This window comes from Apus apus, unplaced genomic scaffold (genome assembly GCF_020740795.1).
Source record: "Apus apus isolate bApuApu2 unplaced genomic scaffold, bApuApu2.pri.cur manual_scaffold_30_ctg1, whole genome shotgun sequence".
Taxonomy (NCBI): Eukaryota; Metazoa; Chordata; class Aves; order Apodiformes; family Apodidae; genus Apus; species Apus apus.
Window position 1 is genome coordinate 714,499 of NW_026248848.1, and position 14,890 is coordinate 729,388.

At 63.8% G+C, this 14,890-nt stretch overlaps 2 protein-coding genes across 2 annotated transcripts in view; one reads left to right on the plus strand and one right to left on the minus strand.

The window, feature by feature from the left end:
- LOC127396181 (steroid 21-hydroxylase) overlaps positions 1-7,095 on the plus strand; it is a 7,439-nt gene extending 344 nt beyond the window's left edge. The window contains 11 exon segments of the mRNA XM_051643786.1: positions 550-650; positions 1,677-1,766; positions 1,944-2,095; positions 2,765-2,860; positions 3,098-3,205; positions 3,543-3,629; positions 3,872-4,057; positions 4,947-5,116; positions 6,334-6,437; positions 6,850-6,869; positions 6,871-7,095. Of these exon segments, the coding sequence (XP_051499746.1) occupies positions 550-650; positions 1,677-1,766; positions 1,944-2,095; positions 2,765-2,860; positions 3,098-3,205; positions 3,543-3,629; positions 3,872-4,057; positions 4,947-5,116; positions 6,334-6,437; positions 6,850-6,869; positions 6,871-7,095 (1,339 nt within the window).
- Positions 7,096-7,314: 219 nt separating this feature from the next.
- LOC127396195 (tenascin-X-like) overlaps positions 7,315-14,890 on the minus strand; it is a 35,944-nt gene continuing 28,368 nt past the window's right edge. The window contains exons 18-25 of the mRNA XM_051643814.1: positions 11,564-11,857; positions 11,270-11,394; positions 10,570-10,702; positions 10,310-10,461; positions 9,687-9,783; positions 9,265-9,426; positions 8,846-9,009; positions 7,315-7,436 (exon numbers count right to left, since the gene is read on the minus strand). Of these exons, the coding sequence (XP_051499774.1) occupies positions 7,356-7,436; positions 8,846-9,009; positions 9,265-9,426; positions 9,687-9,783; positions 10,310-10,461; positions 10,570-10,702; positions 11,270-11,394; positions 11,564-11,857 (1,208 nt within the window). The 3' untranslated portion in view covers positions 7,315-7,355. The remainder of the gene's footprint in view (positions 7,437-8,845; positions 9,010-9,264; positions 9,427-9,686; positions 9,784-10,309; positions 10,462-10,569; positions 10,703-11,269; positions 11,395-11,563; positions 11,858-14,890) is intronic.

Here is a 14,890-nt window from a genome sequence, read left to right on the forward strand (position 1 = left end):
CACACCCTGAGGCCCCCACAAAATTCCCCCCCCCGGGACCCCTATGCGAACCCCCCTCCGGGGACTCCCACCCCAGGACGCCCCCCATGGGGACCCCGAGCCCCCCCCCCATGGCTACGCCAATAAACATAAATTGACCCCCCACCACGTGCTGCTGCTGGAGGGGGGGGAAAGTGGGGGGAGACCGGGGAGGGGTGTGAAAGGGGGGGGGTGCGTTTCTGGGAGCCCCTTAAGGGGAGGGGAAGGGCTCTGGGTTCCCCCCACCCATTACTGGGGGGGCACGGGACTTAAAGGGGGTGGGGCCTTCCCCCCCCGCCCCGTTATTGGGGGGAGGGGCTTGGGGTCCCCCCTCAGTTATTACCGAGGGTTTACAGGGGTGGGGCTTAAAGGGGCGGTACTTGGGGGGGGTCTCCCCCGATATAGGTGCCCCCCGCGGCGCCTCCCCCCAGCGATGGAGGCCGCGCTGGGGCTGGTGCTGCTGGTGCTGCTGGTGCTGCTGGTGGCGGGGGAGGCTGGGGGGTGGCTGGGGGGGCCCGGGGGGGTCCCGAGGGGTGGGGTGCTGCACCTCCTGCACCCCCAGGGCGCTCAGCACCTCGCCCGCCTCGCCCGCCGCCACGGGCCCGTCCTGCGCATGCGCCTGGGGGGGCGGGGTGAGTGGCGGGCTGGGGGGGGTGGGGGGCTGCACCCCCAAACTGACACCCCCCCCCCTCCCCATCCTTTAAACCTGCATCCCGGAGCCTAAAATCTGCCCCTTACCCCCTTCCCCCCCCACCCCCCCGCTCCAAACTGGAGCCCGGGACCCTAAAATTGCGCCCCCCCCCCCCCACCACTTGACCCTTCCCCGACCTCCCAAAATTGACCCTGGGACATCAAAACCTGCCCCCTCCCCCCGTCACGCCTCTGCCCCCTCCCCCCCCAACCCCCCAAACTGACCCCGCCCCTCCACAACTTGACACCCCCCCCCAAATTGCCCCTTGGGGATCCATCCCAATACCCTGACACCCCCCCCCCCAATAGCACCCCGAAACCTGCCCTGGGACCCTGGCCTCCTTGGGACTCTCAAATCCCTTTGGGACCCACAAAAACAGCCCTTGTACCCCAAAACCTGCCCCTTTCCCCCCCTTGGGGATCCTCCCTTCCCCAGTCCCTCACAACCCCTTACACCCTCAAACTGGATTCTTGAGGACCCCAAAACCCACCACCCCCGGGGACCCCAAAACTGTGTCCCCCCCCCCCTTGAGCTCACCTGAACCCCCAGACTGCCTACTGGGGATCCCAAAACCCACCTCGGGGCCCTGACACCCCCTAAACTGCCCCAGAATCCTGACACCCACCCCCTGCCCTTGGGGTCCCCAAAACTTCCCCCTCCCTACTTGAGCCTCCCCCTGAGCCCCCCAAATTGCCCCCCATGGACCCCAAATCCCTCTCGTGCCCCCTACCCCAAGACTTCTTCCCCCCCTCCCCGCCATTTTTGGGGTTCCCCCTATTTTGGCTTCTTCCATTCCCCCCCAAGTTTTGGGGTCCTTCAACACACCCACATTTTTGGGGTCCCCGCCAACGTTGAGGTCCCCCTATTTACCCCCACCCCATTTTGGCGTCCCCTTTCCCCCCAATTTTGGGCCACCCCTATTTCCTCTTCCCCCCCGGTTTTGGGGACCCCCCCTGTACCCCCACAGACCTGCTGGTGCTGAGCTCGGCCGGGACCATTCGGGAGGCGCTGGCCCGAAACTGGGGGGCTTGGATGGGACGGCCCCCCAGTTACCTGGGTACGGTGGGGCCGGGGGGGGGGGGGGGTTAGGGTTTGGGGGGGCCCAGGTACCTGGTACGGGGCGGGTTATCGGGGGGGGGGGGTTATGGGTCCCCCAAGGTCAGTGATGTCGCGTGGAGGCCCTGGGGGGGTTTAGGGGTCCCCCCCCTGACCTCTCCCCGTTTACGCCCCCCAGGGTCGCTGGTGTCGCGGGGGGGCCGGGACCTGGCGCTGGGCCCCCCCTCCCCGGGCTGGCGGCGGCAGCGGGGGGCGGTGCGGGGGGCGCTGGCACGAGCGGGGGGGCGGCTGCGGGGGGTGCTGGGGCGGCAGGCGGGGGAGCTGTGCCAGGTCAGCACCCCAATCCCCTCCCCGCACCCCAAAACCCTCGCGCCTCAAAACACCCCCGCACCCCAACCTCCCGCACCCCAAAACGCCCCCCCGCCCCCCCAAACTCCCACGCACTCCAAAACTCCCCTGCAGACCAACCCCTGGCACCCCAAACACCCCAAAACTCCCCGCACCCCAAAATTCCCCCGCACCCCAAAACTCCCCACATACCAACCCCCCTGCACCCAAATCCCTCCCAACCTCCCCGCACCCCAAAACCCCTGCACTCCAAACACTCCCACACCCCAAACCTCCCCGGACACCCCAAAACCTCAGAGCCCCCCAGTCCTCCCCAGGACACTTCAACCCCGCCCCCCCTCCACCCCGAAACCCCATCAGAGCCCCCCAACACCGCCTGGACACCCTCGAACCCCTCAGAGCCCCCCCACCCCAACACACCCCCGAGCCCCCCCAGGCTCCCTCAGCACCCAGACCTTCCTCGGACAACCTCCCGTCCCCTGCCCGAGTCCCCCCCAAAACCTCTCGGAGCCCCCCAACATTCCCCGGACACCCCGAAACCCCCTCAGAGCCCCCAAACACCCCTTGTGACATCCCCAACCCCCCTAACTCCCCCATGGGACACCCCAAAACCCCGGGCGCTCCCCTCTGACACCCCGCACCCCCGCCCAGGAGCTGCGTTCCCACGGGGGGGCCCCCCTGGACCCCTTTGAGGTTTTCACCTTCCACACCTGCAGCACCATCGGTCACCTGCTCTTTGGGGACATGGTAGGGGACAGAGTCGCGGGGGGGGGGGGCGACACATGGGAGGGCACAGTGGGGGGGGGGGGGGACACACAGTGTCCGGGGGGGCGGGGGGGGGGGCACAGTGTCCGGGGGGGGACATACGGGGGGAAATAGGGCCTGGGGTGGGGGACACAGTGTCCACTAGGGGATCCAGGAGGCTTGGGGGTACCCAGGCGACCAGGGGGGGCCCAGAGGGGACCCAGGCATGTGCCCCCCCAGGCGCCCCCCCCCGCGGAGCTGCGGGGCTTCTCGCAGTGCGTGTCGGAGCTGCTGGAGCTGTGGGGCAGGGCGGGGGTGCGGGTGCTGGACCTGCTGCCCCCCCTGAGGGTGAGTAGGGGCGATGTGGGGCTGAGGGGGTATATGGGGCTGGGGAGGGGGGGGATATGGAGCTGGGGGAGATATAGGGCTGGGGAGAGGATGTGGGGCTGGGGGGGAGATATGGAGCTGGGATGGGGTATATGGGGCTGGGGAGGGGGATGTGGGGCTGGGGAGGGTATATGGGGCTGGGGAGGGGGATGTGGGGCTGGGGAGGGGTATGTGGGGCTGAGGGGGTATATGGGGCTGGGGGGGGGGGTCGGTGGGGCCCTGGGGGAGAGGGTTATTGGGGGTCCCTGGGGGTCCCGGGGGCTCCTGGTCGGTCCCTGATGGGTCCCGGGGGTCCCAGGTCCTGCCCAACCCGGGGCTGCGGCGCCTCCTGCTCCTGGTCCAGCGCAGGGACACGTTCCTGGAGCGGCAGCTGCGGCGGCACCAGGTGCGGGACGGGGGGGGGGACCCCGGCGTCTGGGGTCCCAGGAATCGGGGGGGATCCTGGCATTTGTGGGCACCCCAGCATCTGAGGGGGACCCCGGCATTTGGGGGACCCGGGGGGGGAACCAGACCCACCAGGGGGAATCCAGGAATTCAGTGGGGGACCCAGGAGTTCAGGGGGAACTCAGGCTTCCCAGGGGGGGAACTGGGAGGCCTGGGTGTGACAGCTGTGTTCCCCCCCCCCAGGAGTGTCCCTCCCCCCCTGGGGACACGGTTCTGGGGGCACTGCTGGGGAGGGACCCCAGCGTCCGGGGGGCCCCCCTCAGCCCCCCCCGCCTGCACATGGCCCTGGTTGACCTGTTCATCGGCGGCACCGAGACCACGGCCACGGCGCTGGCCTGGGCCACCGCCTTCCTGCTGCACCGCCCCGAGGTGACACCTGCCACGTGTCCCCGCGCCTGTCCCCAGGGCTCCTTTGTCCCCAGATGTGCCCCCAACGTGTCCCCTCCTTATGGCCATCACATTCCTGCTGCACCTCCCCAGTGTCCCCACCCACGTCCCCATCCATGTCCTGTGTCCCCTCCTTGTCCTACATGCCCCCATGTCCCCTCCCACTGCTCAGCGCCGCCCCGAGGTGTCACATCTCTGTCACATCTCTGTCACATCCCTGTCACATCCCTGTCACATCCCTGTCACATCCCCAGGTGGCTCCTCAGTCCCTTCATGTCCCTCCCCAGCACCGGGTGTCCCCCAGGGTGGGACCCGGTGGGACCCTCCCCCCCCCCATGCCCCCTGCCACACGTGTCACCCCAGGCTGGTGGTGCTACATGTGGGTGACCTGTCCCTGTCCCCTGTCCCCTCTCTTTGTCCCTGTTCCCTGCCCCTCTCCCCTCTTCCCTCTCCCCTGTCCCTATGTCCTCATGTCCCCATGTCCCTGTCCCCTCTCCCTGTCCCTGTCCCCATGTTCCTGTTCCCATGTCCCCATGTCCCTATGTCCCTGTCCCCTCTCCCTGTCCCTGTCCCACTGTCCCTGTTCCCTGTCCCCATGTCCCTGTCCCCTCTCCCTGTCCCCATGTTCCTGTTCCCATGTCCCCATGTGCCTCTCCCCTGTCCCCTCTTCCTGTCCCTGTCCCACTGTCCCTTTTCCCTGTCCCCATGTCCCTATGTCCCTGTCCCCTCTCCCTGTCCCCTCTCCCTTCTCCCTGTCCCCTCTCCCTTCTCCCTGTCCCCTCTCCCCTGTCCCTCTTCCCTGTCCCTATATCCTCATGTCCCTTTGTCCCTGTCCCTGTCCCCTCTCCCTGTCCCCGTGTCCCTGTCCCAGCTCCAGGAGCAGCTGCGGCAGGAGCTCTGGCGTGAGTTGGGTCCTGGTGGGACCCCCGAGGTCGGGGACACGGGGCGCCTGCCCCTGCTCCAGGCCACCATCGCCGAGACCCTGCGCCTGCGGCCCCCGGTGCCCCTGGCCCTGCCCCACTGCGCCCTCCGCCACACCAGGTATGGCCAGTACAAACCAGCTGGAACCAGTAGGAACCAGTACAGACTAGTAGGCATGAGTATCAACCACTATGGACCAGTGGGGACCACTGGGCACCAGGTTGCAGCGCTGTGCATCAAGGTGTTTTGAACCATTAGAGACCGGTTTAGATGAGCACGGACCAGTTTAGACCAGTATGGATGTGCATGGACCAGTATAGGCCAATTCAAATGAGTATGGACTAGTATGAACCAGTATGAACCATTAGAGACCAGCAGGGAATGCCTGGTGTTATGCAACAGTGTATCAGTGTTTTGAACCTGTAGAGACCAGCATAGACCAGTATGAACCAGTATAGAACACAGTAGGCCAGTATGGACTAGAATGAACCAGCACAAACCACTGTAGACCAGTAGGGACCACTGGGCACCAGGTTGCAGTGCTGTGCATCAAGGTGTTTTCAACCATTAGAGACCAGTTTAGATGGTGTTTTCAAGCAGTATAGAAGGTGTTTTCAACCAGTATAGACCAGTATGAACCAGTTTAGACCAGTATCATAGAATTATGGAAAGGTTTTAGTTGGAAGGGACCTTCAAGATCACCTCGTTCCAACCCCTCTGCCATGGAGGGACCACAAACTGGTATGAACCACTGGAGACCAGCAGACACCAGTAGGGCCCAGTGGAGCCCACTACATCCCAGTAGATCTCAGTCAGTACCAGTAGGTCACGGCAGTTCCCAGTACACCCCAGTATATCCTAGAAGGCCCAGGAGGATCCAGAAGATGCCACCAGATCCCAGTACATCCCAGCAGGGTTCCAGTGCACCCCCTAAGATCCCAGGAGGCCCAATAGGTCTCAGCATGTTCCAGTATACTCCAGTGGGCCCCAGAAGAATCCAGTAGGTCCCAGTAAACCCCAGTAGGGCTCAGCAGATCTGAGTAGACTCCACTACACCCCAGTAAGTCCCAGTAGACCCCAGTGTGTCTCAGTAAATGCAAGTAAACTCCAGCAGGCCCCGGAAGGCTCTAAGAGGTCCCAGTAGGTCCCAGTTGTCCCCAGTAGGCTCCAGGAGGTCCCAGTAGGCCCCAACGGTTCCCATTACACCCCAGTAGACTGCAGCAGACCCCAGTAGGTCCCAGGAGAGCCCCAGTAGACTCCCAGCAGATCTCACTAGAGCCCAGAGAGCCCCAGCAGGTCCCAGTAGAGGCCAGTACACCCCAGTGTTCCCCGCCCAGTGTCCAGGACCTCCCCGTGGCGCCCGGTTCCATCCTGGTCCCCAACCTCCTGGCTGCCCACACGGACCCCGACATCTGGCACCACCCTCAGGCCTTCCTGCCTGGTACGTCCCGAGCCTGCTGGGTGGGGGGCCCCCCCGAACGCCTGGGTCCTCCCCTGGACGCCTGGGTCCCCCCGGGACGCCTGGGTCCCCCCCAACTCCTGGGTCTCCCCCCAAACTCCCTGGTCTTCCCCAAGCTCTGGGTCTCCCCCAAACATCCAGGTCCCCTCCCTCCCCAACTCCTGGGTCCCCCCAAAATCCTGGGTCCCCCACCTGAACTCCTGGGTCCCCCCCGGATGCCTGGGTCCTCCCCTGGACACGTGGGTCCCCCCCCGAACGCCTGGGTCCCCCCCGAACGCCTGGGTTCCCCCCAGACACCTGGGTCCCCCCCCCCAAACTCCTGGGTCCCCCCCCCCCACTCCGGGCTCCCCCATCCGAGCTCCTGGCTCCCCCTGACCCCCCCGCGCCCCCCCAGAGCGGTTCCTGCCCCCCCCGCGCCCCCCCCCGCTCCCTCCTGCCCTTCGGCTGCGGCGCCCGCTCCTGCCTGGGGGAGGCGCTGGCGCGCGCGGAGCTGCTGCTGTTCCTGGCGCGGATCCTGCGGGAATTCCGGCTGGAGCCCCCGCGCCCCGGGGCGCTGCCCCGCCTGGGGGGGGGCTCGGGCACCATCTTGCGCTGCCCCCCCTTCCGCGTGCGGCTCGTGCCCTGCAGCCCCCCGGCCTAAATCGGGGGGAGGGGGGGGGGCTGCTCCCCTGGCCCCCCTGCCTGATTTCGGGGGGGGGGTTGGGGGGTTGGGGGCTCTCCCCCCCCTCCTCCCAGACCCCCCCTGCATGCCTGAGCTCAATGCGGGTCTGGGGTCACCGACAGCTTTTATTACCCCCCTCCCCCCCCACCCTCCATAAAACCTTCACCGCTGACCCCCCCACCCCCTGCAAGTCCCGCCTCCTTCCTGGGTGTCCCCCCCCCCGGGACCCCCGGGGCCCCTCAGTCGCGCTGCGGCCGCAGCTTCATCTCAGTGAAGGGGATGGAGAACTCGAAGCCTTTCCAAGGAAACCAGTTGATGCCCTGGGGAAAGGGGGGAGAGGGTTCAAAACCCAGAGGCCCTGACAGGCCCTACAGGTCCATATGGAACCCCATCAAACCCAGAGGCCCATATAGGTAACCTATAGACCCCGATCAGCCCCTACAAAAGCCTATCAAACCCTGTAGAGCCCTATAGATACCTTATAGACTCCTATCAGACCCTATAGGCACCCTATAGATCCCTATAGATCCCTATAGATATCCTGTAAACCCCTAGAGGCTCATGTAGATATATTATAGACCCCTATCAGCCCCTATAGACACCTATCGAAGCCTATAGGCACCCTATAGATACCCTATAGACCCCGATCAGCCCCTATAGACACTTACCAAACTCTATAGGTACCCCATAGATGCCCTCTTTCAAACCCTACAGGCATTCTATTGGTCCTTATACCATAAAGGCCCCTATAGAGAGCCTACAGGCCCCTCTGGGCCCCTCTAGATACCCTCTAGACCCCTATCAAACTCTATAGACATCTTATAGATCCCTAGATACCCTGTAAACCCCTACAGGCCCCTATAGACCCCTATCACCTCTTACAGACACCTTATAGATCCTTACAGATACCCTATAAACCCCCAGAGGCCCCTATAGAGCCCCCACTGGCCCCTATATATACTTAATAGACTCCAATAGGCACCTATAGATCCCCTCTAGGCCTTGACAGGTCCCCATACAGGGCCTAGAGCCCTCTCCTTCTGGCTCCTATCAGCCCCCTATGGCTACTGTACCTCCGTATGGCTCCTACAGACCCCACTATGTCTGCCTACAGCTCACATTCTGGCCCTATTGCCCCCTCCACTTGCCCCCTCTAGGTCCCCTGGTAGGACCCCTGGCCCCTATAGCCCCCTATGGCTGCTCTATACCTTGTTGTGACTCCTGCAAGCTCTCCTGTGGTCCAAATAGACCTGTTATCTCCCCCTATAGCCCCCTGACCTGCACTCTGGACCCACAGGCCACTGTCTAACCTCTTGAGGCCCCTATAGATCCCCCATGGCCCCTGCTGGTTACACAATGTCCCCTATACACCCTCTATGGCCCCTATAGACCCCAACATGGTCTCAAATATCCCCTCTCAACCCTCCCCTGGCCCCATCAACCCCCTCTAGTTGCCCCCTATGGGTCCCCATGGGCCCCCTTATGCCTTCTGTAGGCCCCGTCTTGCCCCATAACCCCCATCATGGTCCCCTATATCCCCCATCACCCCACTCTAATTGCCCCCTATGGGTCCCCATGGGCCCCTATGGCCCCTATAAGCCTCCTGATGTTCCCCTAGACCCCCCACTGACCCCACCCAGGCCCCACCACCCCCCTCCAGTTGCCCCCCTGGATCCCTCTAGCCCCCTATAGCCCCTTCAGGTCCCCCCGGCCCCCCGAGCCCCCGTGCCTGGTGCTGGTGGGGGGTCCCGTAGCGCCCGTTGAGGTTGGCGTAGTGGCAGTTGTGGTACCACCAGGCCCCCGTGTAGGACACGGCGCAGGGTCGGGGGCGGCCGCGGGGGTCCCGGTCCCGCGTGGAGAAGGGGCTGCCGGCGTGGTAGGACAGCGCGTCCCCTGGGGGGCAGAGCAGTCAGGGATCCCCCTCCAGCCCCCGACACCCCCTCCCCAGCAACCCTCATCGTCTGGGGACCCCCAGGCCCCTCAAGGACCCTCCCAGGAGCCTCCCCCAGCCCCCTTGGACCTTCCAGGTCTCCCCCAGCACCCCCAAAGACTACCTCAGCCCCCCGGCCTGGCTGCTCCGCCGTAGCCCCCCAGTCCCAGCCAATACCATCCCAGGACCCCCCAGGCCCCCCCGGGACCCCCCCGTACCAGCGGTGCCGCTGTAGGACCCCAGCCCCAGCCGATAATGCTCCTCGGGGCCGCTCACGACGAAGTCGCGATAGCGGGCGAAGGCCCCGTCCCGGGGGGTCCGCAGGTCCACGCGCAGCTCCGTGGGGGTCTCGGCTGTCAGCTCGTGCAGCGCCGCGTTCCCTGCGCCCCAGACACGTCCGGCCACCCGCAGGCCGAATGCCCGGGTCCCCCCCGCATGCCTGAGTCCCCCCCGATGCCTGGGTCCCCCCACCCCGGATGCCTGGGATCCTCCAGGATGCCTGGGTCCCCCCAGATGCCTGGGTCACCCCCAGTCACTCCCCCGGATGTCTGGATAGCCCCTGGATGCCTGGGTTCCCTTTCCTGGACATCTGTGTCCCCTTTCCTGAGTTCCTGGGCCCCCCCACGACCCCTGCCCTCACCCAGCCAGAACTCTCCGCTGACGTTGCCGAAGCCGTGGACATAATCGTCCCACCCACGCCAGAAGTCGGTGCCCCCGTCCTGCCGGCGCTGGAAAACCTGGGGAGGGTCGGGGGGCCATCATCTTCCCCCCTTCCCCAAAGAGACCCCCAGGACCCACCCCCAGAACTTCCATCCCCCCATCCATTAACCCCCAGTGCCCCCCAGACCCTCCCAGTGCTCCCATTGACCCCTCCAAGCCCCCCATTGACCCCCAAGACCACCCGTTTCCCCCCATAAGACCCCAAATACCACCCATAGAAGCCCCCAGCCCCTCCCAGTGCCCCCTAGTCCCTCCCAGAACCTCCCAGTTCCACCCCCTGTCCCTCCCAGTGCCCCCCAAGACCCCCTTTTCCCCCCCTAATGCCCTCCCAATAGCCCTACAGAAGGCCCTCAGACCCTCCCAGTCCCTTCCAGTGCTCTCCAGTTACCCCCAAACCCCCAGTGGCCCCTATTCACCCCCAATGCTCCCCTGGATCCCCCCCATTGCCCCCAAGACCACCCCTTTCCCCTATAAAACCCCTCAATACCCCCAACTGAAGCCCCCCAGGCCATCCCAGTGCCTCCCAGTCCCCCCAGTCCCCACCAGCCAGCCGCCGCCGTCTGTCTCCATGTCACAGAAGACACGCAGGGGTCTCCTGGGGTCTCCTCTGAGGAAGATGAGGGTCTCACGTGAAGGCCCTGGTCCATTCAGCTGCTCCTCAGCGCAGTCCCGGGGGTGCGGGTGGGGGAGGGGGGCTGGGGGGGGAAGAGGTGGTGGGGACCCAGACATCCCCCCCACCCAGGGACCTAGGTGTCTGGGTGCCCCCCCATGCTCCCCCCTCCCCACCCCGGTGTCCAGCTCACGAGTGTCCACGGTGGTCTCCAGGGGGGCTGAAGGGGGATGTCCCCCCCGCTGCCGCAGCTGCACTTCATAGTGCCTGCCTGGCTCCAGGCCCCACAGGTGGTGGGACATCGGCTCGGGGGGCAACTGCAGCATCTGGGGGGGTACAGAGGGAGTGAGGCTCCCCCACAGTCATTATTGGGGTCCCCTGAGTGGTATTGGGGTCCCTTTGGGCATTACTGGGGCCCCCTGAGGCATTACTGAGATCCTCAGGGGTGTTAGTGAGATCCCTAAAGGAGTTTATTGGGGTCTCTGGGGCATTATTGGCATCCCCAAAGGGGTTATTGGGGTTTCTGGGGCATTACTTGGGTTCCCAGAGGAATTACTGGGGACCCATGGGTGCTATTTGGGTCCCTTTGAGTGTTATTTGGGTCTCCTGGGTGTCACTGGGGTCCTCAGGTCATTATTTGTGTCCCCAGGGGCTCTAATGGGGTCCCAAGGTCATTACTGGGGTGCCCTGGGTGCTACTGGGGTCGCCAGGGATGTTGCAGGGGTCTCTATGTCATTATTTTGGTCCCCCAAGGGAGTTATTGGGGTTTCTAGGTCACTATTAGGGTCCCTTGGGTGCTATTGGGGCCCCTCACGGTGTTATTGGGGTCCCCAGGGGATGTTGCAGTCTCTGGAGGGTCCTGGGGTTTTGGGGTGCAGGGGCAGGGTCGTTACCTGCCGAGGCCCTTCAGGGGGGCCATAGATGAGGTCGTAGCCCTCAGGGACTGTGTGTGGGGGGTCCCAGTGCAGGCGGGCACTGCGGGGCCACACGGACCCCACCCAGAGCGTCCCTGGGGAACCTGCATTGGGACACGGGGCAGCTGAACCCCCAGACTCCTCACAGCCCCCCAGGAACCTGCCCCTCCCCTACGAACCCCCCAAGGCACCAGCATGGGCCCTGTCCCAGCTCCCACCACCCCCCTGAGCCCGCACCCTGAGGGGACACGGATGGAGCCCCCAGCCCCTCACCTGTGACGGCGTCGGTGGAGACGGGGCCCAGCCGTGTCCGGCCCCACAGCCCGTACAGGTTGAACTTGTAGCGGCGCGACGGGGACAGCCCCGGCACGGTCACCGTGCGGGAACCCCCGTCCACGGGCAGCACCTGGGGCTGGCCTTGGGCATCCCTGTACTGCACCGTGAAGGAGTCAAAGGTGCCCTCGGGGACGCTCCACTCCAGCTGCACCGAGTCGGGGGTGACGTGAGGGGCCATGAGCTCGCCCAGGCGGGGCTTGGTTGGTGGCTTTTCTTTTGGTGGAGCTGGGGCTGCAATGGAGAGGAAACAGTGCAGAGCATGAACATCAACCCACCCACTCCTCTGTTCAAAAAACAAACAACCATTCCTCAAACTACCCATCCAACATCCATGAACATTTAACCATCCATCCCTATCCCCCAACCCCTTCAACCCTGCAGTCTGTCTTTCCTCTATCCAACCAACCCTCCATCCATCCATCTGATCTTTCACCCAACTATAACTCAGTCCGTCAGTCCGTCCATCCATCCATCCATCCATCCATCCATCCATCCATCCATCCATCCATCCATCAAACATTCCTCCATCCCTCTGTCCCTCATCCCTTCACCCTTGCCTGTTCCCATCCTACCATCAATCCCTATCAATCAATTGGCACCAGGAGATGTTCCCATTTCCCACCAGGCCTTGCCCCAGCTCCTGACCCACCGCAAACCCAGGAACCAAAGGGGACATGGGGAGACCCCAAAGAGAGCCCCCCTCACCTGTGATAGTGTCAAGAGACACAGGGCCCAGACGCTTCTGCCCAATCACCCCGTAGAGGTAGAAATTGTAGCGGTGGGACGGTGACAGCCCTGGGACTGTCACCATGTAGGTGTCCCCATCCACGAGCAGTGACTCAAGCTGGCCTTGGACATCCCTGTACTGGACTGTGAAGGACTCAAAGGTGCCCTTGGGGGCACTCCAATCCAGCTGCACAGAGTTGGGAGTGATGTGGGAGGCCCTGAGCTCCCCCAGGTGGGGCTGGGTTAGTGCCTTCTCTTCTTGAGAGCCTGTGGTTGCAACAGAGAGAGGATGATGCTGGGCATGAACACCAATCCACAAATGAAACCAACATCTGTGAGGAAAACACGTTCATCTACACAATGGTCCTTCCATCCTTCATGTAATCACTAGTCAATAGAATCATTCACCCATCCCACCAACCCTCCATCCCTCCTAAACTACATCCACCTATCCATCCATCAACCCACACGCACATTTAAACACATCTCAAAATGTGCTCACATCATTCCAGTCATACATAACCCAGGAAGCACACAAGAGAGATTCCCATTTCCAACATGGCACCAGGCACAATAACAAGACGCAACCAAGCTCCTGCCTCCCCCCTGAGCCCGCAGCCTGAGGGGACACGGATGGAGCCCCCAGCCCCTCACCTGTGACGGCGTCGGTGGAGACGGGGCCCAGCCGTGTCCGGCCCCACAGCCCGTACAGGTTGAACTTGTAGCGGCGCGACGGGGACAGCCCCGGCACGGTCACCGTGCGGGAACCCCCGTCCACGGGCAGCACCTGGGGCTGGCCTTGGGCATCCCTGTACTGCACCGTGAAGGAGTCAAAGGTGCCCTCGGGGACGCTCCACTCCAGCTGCACCGAGTCGGGGCTGACCTGGGAGGCCCTGAGCTCCCCCAGGACTGGCTTTGGGCTTGCTTCCTCCTCTGGCGGGGCTGCAGCTGCAATGGACAGGGCACAGTGCACACACAAAGATCCACCAGTCCCTTGGCCCATCAGACATCTCTACATCCCTTCCACCCGCCTTCCCTCACTCCCTTCATCCATCCATCCATCCATCCATGAAGCCAACTCTCCTGCAGTTAATTTTGGCCCACCTTCCCTCTTCCAGTCTCTTGATCCTGCCACTTTCTACCAGAAAATCAGGGAAGAGTTCAGTTTGGAAAAGACCCTTGAGATCATCGAGGTCAATTGTTTACAAAGCACTGCCAAGGCCACCAGAAAACCATGGCTCTCAGCAATGTCTACAAAGCTTTGAAATCCCTCCAGGATGGTGACTCCACCACTGCCCTGGGCAGCCTGGGCCAGGGCCTGACAACCCTTGCCATGAAGAAATTGTTCCCAATCTCCAATCAAAACCTCTCCCGGGAACCTGAGGCTGGTCCCTTTGGTCCTCTCGTGTGTTCCTTGGGAGAACAGACCGACCCCCCCTGGCTCCAGCCTCCTCTCAGGCAGTTGCACAGGACAAGAAGGTCTCCCCTCAGCCTCCTTTTCTCCAGGATGAACAGCACAGCTCCCTCAGCTGCTCCTCATCAGCCTCGCGCTCCAGACCCTTCCCCAGCTGCGTTGCCCTTCTCTGGACACGCTCCAGCCCCTGCACGTGCTTCTTCTCGTGACGGGCCCAGAACTGACCCCAGGAGGCAAGGTGCCCCCTCACCAGTGCCCAGCACACGGGACCATCCCTGCCCTGCTCCTGCTGGCCACACTAGTGCTGACTCAAGCCAGGATGCTGGTGGCCTTCTTGGCCACCTGGGCACCCCCTGCCTCATCTTCAGACTCTGTTGACCAAAACTGTGAGGTCCTTTTCATCCAACTATCCACCCTCCACACCTTCCACCCAGTCACCCAGCCTGCATCTCTCCATCTCCAAAACATCCATGCTCTCCTCCGTTCTACCTCCTCATCCCGACCCTCAAGAGATGTTCTAGAGGCTCAGGAGGCTCAAGGGCCCAGGACAAGACAATAGCCCACTCCAAAACCTGGCTCTACAGGGAACATTGATGGGGACCAACCAAGGATCCATCTGTCCGGACAGCCCACCAGCCAGCCAGCCCTCTCTCGTGCCTGCTCTCACCCCTGCGTCCAACATAGCACCAGTTGGAGCTCCACGCTGGAAAAGCTCCTGCCACCCCCCTGAGCCCGCACCCTGAGGGGACACAGATGGAGCCCCCAGCCCCTCACCTGTGACGGCGTCGGTGGAGACGGGGCCCAGCCGTGTCCGGCCCCACAGCCCGTACAGGTTGAACTTGTAGCGGCGCGACGGGGACAGCCCCGGCACGGTCACCGTGCGGGAACCCCCGTCCACGGGCAGCACCTGGGGCTGGCCTTGGGCATCCCTGTACTGCACCGTGAAGGAGTCAAAGGTGCCCTCGGGGACGCTCCACTCCAGCTGCACCGAGTCGGGGCTGACCTGGGAGGCCCTGAGCTCCCCCAGGACTGGCTTTGGGCTTGCTTCCTCCTCTGGCGGGGCTGCAGCTGCAATGGACAGGGCACAGTGCACACACAAAGATCCACCAGTCCCTTGGCCCATC